Source organism: Sinocyclocheilus anshuiensis, unplaced genomic scaffold (assembly GCF_001515605.1).
Source record: "Sinocyclocheilus anshuiensis isolate Anshui unplaced genomic scaffold, SAMN03320099.WGS_v1.1 scaffold1014, whole genome shotgun sequence".
Taxonomy (NCBI): domain Eukaryota; kingdom Metazoa; phylum Chordata; class Actinopteri; order Cypriniformes; family Cyprinidae; genus Sinocyclocheilus; species Sinocyclocheilus anshuiensis.
Genome location: NW_015540943.1, coordinates 388209 through 394594, shown reverse-complemented (window position 1 = coordinate 394594; position 6386 = coordinate 388209). Strand labels below are relative to the sequence as shown.

The window sequence follows — 6386 nt, the reverse complement described above, 5'->3', positions numbered from 1 at the left end:
GTACTAAATATGTATTTAGTTATTTATTTTGATGATGATGATGATGCTTATGATGTTGATAATTCTAGGGATATTTTACTACAATATTTGTTAACTTTGCATGAAACTGATTTCAACATTTGTCACACAAATCATGAGCAGTGTTTTACACACACACTTAAGTTATACGCAATGTGAAACGACCAGTTCTAATAGATTATATACATATGCCCCTTATATAGATATGTACAACTTCACATACATTAGTCTGTAAATTGTTGCCATTAGGTATTTTTTTAAAGTCTGTTAGGATGCAATGGATGCTTTGTAACACGTGGAAGAGTGCTTTATTCGACAAATTGGTTTAAGCTAGTGAGAATTTGGTTCAGAGATTGGGGTTTAGTGTTTTAGCAATTCAGAAAATCTGTAAAGAAATTTTGTGGATAAAGTATCTTAATGTGTCTAGAGTAAATTATTTAGTCAATTGACCTTTATATTAAAAAAACAACAATGTTTATTTAAACCTTTTTAAAATAGTGTTAAACATTGTTTAAATAGTTGTTTAAAAGCTGTTTTCTGATATAGGCCTGCCTCTGAGAAAAATAAATAAATAAATAAAACGGTCCTGAACTTAATGCTTTTAGACAATAGTGTGTGTTATGTTTGCCATTCTTGCATTGCACCTATACTGTAGATTAACTGTGGTATTTGTACTATGATAATAGTAATCACTGGTAAAATCATGCTCCTCTTTTATGGTTGGATCGATGTAAGTAACTACTGGTTCTACAAAACAAACTATGATATTTGTTATGAAAAAAATAGCACACTAAAAGATTTAGAAACTGTAACTTTTAGTGTGAAAGTTATTTTTCCCCCCAAAAGAAAATGATGTATTGTATAATGTATATGGAAAATTATGTAATGGTTTAATTGATTTTAGTGTGATCAGTGGTCTGTTTTGATGCTCTGATGCCACGTCCTATTATATTCATATAATGGCAAAAAAAGTGTGCTATTTTTTCATAACAAATACCATAGTTTGTTTTGTAGAATTTACAACTGCTTTAGTAGGACTAAAAATGTTCAAAACTAAATAGAGTACCTACACAAAATAGATCTGCACACTGGAAATGTCTTTAAAATATTTACAAATAGGGACAAATCTGGTGATTGTTTAGTTTTAGTTTTAAGTCACTATTGAAAAACGTGATAAATTTTCAACAAAAATTAACATTTCATGTCATTCTAAATCCATCTTTCCTTTTTCTGTAAAACTGCATGGAGGCTTTCAAGCTTCAAAAAGCTTGAAAAGCTTGAAAGAATTTTCATTTTTGTGTAAATTTTGTGTTGTGTAAAGTTTTCCACTTTGTCCATTCTGTTATAACATAGTTATAATTGTGATCCATTTCCGTCCCTGTGGATGTCGGTGGGTTCTAGCTAAAACTTATTTTTGTTCTCTGACTTAAAATAAAGAGTGAGTCATTGCTTCTTGAATCCCTGGGAACAGGAAAGTATTGAGCTACTAGAAAGAAAAAACTGGCACTTTTTAAAGCATTTTGAGTGAACAAAGAATATACAAAGAAAAATAAGGCCTGACCCTGACATCTATACAATTTTGAAGAAGTTTTTCCAGGTACGGCATTGACTTTTCTCCAGAAATAATAATTAAAACAAGCAAAATGTGCTCATAAATGTAGAAAATACTTTTTCTCCCCATTAGGAAGGCTTTACTCAAACATTGTGATGTACAGGCAGTCGATAATGATGTCTACGGCAAACGACATGATGAGCGTCAACGCCGCTTTTGAGTTTGAAATCTTCAAGCTAACCCTCCTCTCGATCTCTGCTGGAAATAGAGGGCTATATTTGGAGGAGTGCGATGATGTCACAAGTGGTTGAGGGTAGGAGCCTATAACAGAGAGGATGGAGTGAGTGTGTGAGTGTTTGTGTGAAAAACAGAGACAACGCCGGCACCTTCAGGAGCTGCTGTCCATTGGTTTAAAACCTGCTGGAAGTGAGTACTGTTACCTTTTCAATAAAATATTGGAACATTTTTGGATTATCATTTGACTCGACATTACTTTATATGAGTTTGTTGTTAGATTAAAAGTGTAATATTTGAATAATATTAATGATGCTAAGTGCTGCAAAATGTAAAGTAATGGTAAATGTTGTCTACTGTAATATGAGTTAAAAATATCTTGAGCTTTACTGAGCGGGATGTGGTGGTACAAAACTCCAAAAATGTTAGAAAAAAATGCTTTAGATGGAAAAAACAAACTCTTTTACACTTTTTTTTTTTAACTCTGACATGCAATTTTGCGCATGCTAATGCTCATTTATTTTTCTTCTTTTGCACAAGAACAAATACAAGTATTCCTGTCTGCCATGTATCATCCGAAACTGCCCTCCCAGATCCTGATCTTCTTTGTGATGCTGATTAAAAGTGTAATATTTGAATAATATTAATGATGCTAAGTGCTGCAAAATGTAAAGTAATGGTAAATGTTGTCTACTGTAATATGAGTTAAAAATATCTTGAGCTTTACTGAGCGGGATGTGGTGGTACAAAACTCCAAAAATGTTAGAAAAAAATGCTTTAGATGGAAAAAACAAACTCTTTTACACTTTTTTTTTTTAACTCTGACATGCAATTTTGCGCATGCTAATGCTCATTTATTTTTCTTCTTTTGCACAAGAACAAATACAAATACAAGTATTCCTGTCTGCCATGTATCATCTGAAACTGCCCTCCCAGATCCTGATCTTCTTTGTGATGCTGCTGTGTGTCTCCACAGTCCCTTACAACAGGCAAGTCTTCTAACACATTGTGAAAAGTGAAAATTTTCCTTTTTAGGTTGTATTTTTGATCTGATTTCTGATGTGTCTTTTAGGATGCCCCTGATCCAGCCCTTAAAAATAAGAATCCTTTATTTGTGTAGCCTAATGTAGTTAGGTTGATTCAGACAAATTAGATAATATTTTTCATTTAGAATCAGTTAATTCAGATGATATAGTAGGCTGACACGTTTTAGGTTACCTGACGAACATATTGTCTATTACATATAATACAAACATATTTACAAAACACATTGTCCCTTGAATTCTTTAATGTTTTTGAATTAAGAAAGAATGATTGAATATTTGGAGTTATAGAAATTCAATTATTCAATATATCTTATCTATGTAATCGTAGATTTGTCTAATGAGTACACTGAAAATAATGGTAACCTAAAAATGGTAATATCAAACTAACTGGTTTTATTCAAGTCAGAATCATTATTTAATTTCACTGATTTAATCTATGCATATTATTTTATACCAACAAAACTAATATTCAGTTGTTAAAATAGGGAGAAATACCTAACAGTCTCTGGTTACCGCTTTTTACAGTGTATGTGTGTATATATAATCATCATTATTTGTTTCATAATAATAACATTGTACCATATGCATTCAAAAGATATATACAAATATACTGTATACTATGCATAATTACAGCAGAACTGTTTGTGTTTGTGTAAAAACATCTCGCTAAAATGTAAGACGACCTTTAGTAATGTTTCTTCCTTTATTATTATTATTATACATACTTCATTTTCTAATTGAAAACGTATACTTTTTAAGGCAGATTTCTCCTGTGAAATATTTATGAATATTTATTTATTTTATATTGTACATTATAATAATAGTAATGTATAAATTCACTTGTAGCATGCAAAAAAGAAAATATTTTAGTGTCTTTTTGTTATCTTATTTTATTTTGAATAAGAAAACAATAATATCAACTATTTATTAGTTATTATTTCTTAAAATAAATTACCCCCTTATCACTGTATCAGCACATCCCTAATTTAAATGAAGTTTTATATGAAATCTAGGCAATCTATAATCTATATAAAACATGGCAATTTAATAATTCCCATACCTCCATTTGTGATATTTTGTTTTGATGACTTCCCTATTATTAAAAAAGTGAAAGCTAGTTATAAGAAAGGGTCTATGTATTGACAGGTACTGTAAATACAGTTAAAAAAAATGTGTGGCTATTTCTAGCTGATTTAACCTTTAAATATGAATTTTGCTGGTGTAATTTAATGTAGTTTAGTTTAGTTTACGTTTAATATAACCAATTAATAATGTAATGGTAATTTTAACACAATCAAATAACTAGTTTAGGTCACCTAAGAAAAAAGGTTTGTATGAGGTAGCGGATTATTTGGTATCCTTGTAACAATTGTGTAGAAATGTGTGTAAGTGATATGACCAGTGGGCACAAATGATTCTCTTGCACCACATCTCCACTTCAGAAGACCGTCATAGTCAGGGAGAGTGGCACTTTCTAAGCAGCTCTGGATGAGATGGTATTTTGTGCCCTCTTCTTGTCAACAGGTACTCCCTGTCATCCAATGAAAAGCCAGATGACTTGCAAGAGGCTGACGGATGGCTGGTTACAGATCAATCTGACAATCCATTTGTGAGTTTTACAAGGCCACGGCCTCCAAGGGGCCTCACTGCTGTGAACAGGTACTTGTGCAAAATAATTGTCAATTATGATTCAGAGTTTAAGATGTTGCCATTTTAGTAGGTAGTAGTACCATCAAAGCCCTTTTACACCAGTTGTAATTGCATTTTTGAGGGGGGATATTTTAAAGACTGAAATTAAACATTTTGTTATAGTCTAATTCAGTATTCAAATTCTGTCATGACAACTCTCTGAGAGTTTTAGCATGGTAATATACATGGCAATGTTAATGTGTTTGGTCTTGGCGGAATATATCTCCTATGCTGCTGCTGCTGCGCCAGAGTAAGTACTGAGACTTGCTACTGCCAAATACATCCACAGACATGCTGCTGTGAGCATGTAAGAAATACTGCTGCTGCACGTATAGCATATATGAAATAACCCCCACATATAACATACATGAAATCACCCCGGAGCAGATCAATACAGGTGGAGCTGGGGAAGGTGGAGGGTTTCTGAAGCGTGCTGCAACTGCCACAGCAAGCACTAGCCGAGTATTTGAATGTTGATCCGCAAGCTCATTGGCTGCTGATGCGAAAGAAACCAATCAGCTGTGCCATGTGAATAATCATGTGAATATATCAGACTGAGTTAGAACCTATCGCCCTATCTAAAGTTTCATGATAGAACTTTGTATTTAAAGACACATCATGCAACGATCCATGGTCGTTTATTAGTTAGAATTGGTAATATTCTTATAATCACTATAAATCACTTATAATAATAATAATAATAATAATAATAATAAAAAGTTATTAGGACCTCTTAATGTGATGTGATCTTTTATTACTTATTATGGGGTCTTTGAATTTAAATTGGTCAGTTCCAAAGTGTTTATATTATTATTGTTCTTGCAATATTGCTTAATTATGAACAACATTGTTTTTCAGCTTGTTTTAATTTATTGAGGCACATGACTAATGTCTATACATCCTTCTAACTTCTAAAATTCACCACAGTCATCACATGGAAAAGCGGAAGTGTAACACAGCCACCTGCGTGACTCAGAGATTAGCAGACTTTCTCATCCGATCCAGCAACACCATCGGCACCGTCTACGCTCCGACCAACGTAGGAGCCAACACTTATGGGAAAAGAGACTTGCTGCAGTCACCCATTTATCTGCCCCTCTAGTTTAAATGCCAACACAGTGGATAATAGATAGAATAAATAGATAAATAGCAAAGAAGAATTAACATTTTGTTTAGATTTTTTTTTCTAATGAAAGAAAAAAATTTGCTTCTCTGCTCAATGTCATTATAATTGGTAAATAAAAATATTTTTTTTTGTTTCTGATTGCTGACCAAATTTCTAAGCAATGCAGCAAAAAAGGTTCACTTTTTAAACCACGTTCATTATTTTCTGTTGAAGAAAATAATTAATATACAGTATAACCCCCAACAGTAAGTTACAACCGTAAAACCTAAAACGTTGCTACCGTAGTTTTTACGGTAAAATTCTGTCAACCACAGCTGCCGGTTTTTTACCGTAAATTTTTAATTTTTTACAGTGTACCATGCAAATATGGTTAAATATCCCACAAGCATTAGAAAAGACCCTGTCTTACACCATTTAATTGGATGCAGCACCTTGCTATATGATTTTTGATGAACACACAGATAAGTTAATGCACAACAACATCAAGTGGTTGGATACATTGATTGCCATAAAAAGATACTCATTTATGTACCATAGTTCATTATAGACCTCTGACACTGCCTAGACCTTGCTTTTATGGACCCCTGCAATACATAAAAATAACCATGTACTATTCATAAAAATGAGGAGGTACGAAAAGGCAGTTAAAACAGAGAAAATTTTTGAAAAACACTTTTTGAAAGTGTATGAAAGTGAAAGATGAAGATCTAGAACCAGAATT

General features: G+C 32.5%; 1 protein-coding gene across 1 annotated transcript; it reads left to right on the top strand.

The window, feature by feature from the left end:
• The first annotated feature begins 2713 nt into the window (after positions 1 to 2713).
• Positions 2714 to 5641, top strand: LOC107689745 (calcitonin gene-related peptide 2-like). Its single transcript, XM_016487877.1, has 3 exons — positions 2714 to 2793; positions 4375 to 4509; positions 5467 to 5641. The coding sequence occupies exons 1-3, from the start codon at positions 2714 to 2716 to the stop codon at positions 5639 to 5641; spliced, it is 390 nt and encodes a 129-aa protein (XP_016343363.1).
• Positions 5642 to 6386: the final 745 nt, after the last annotated feature.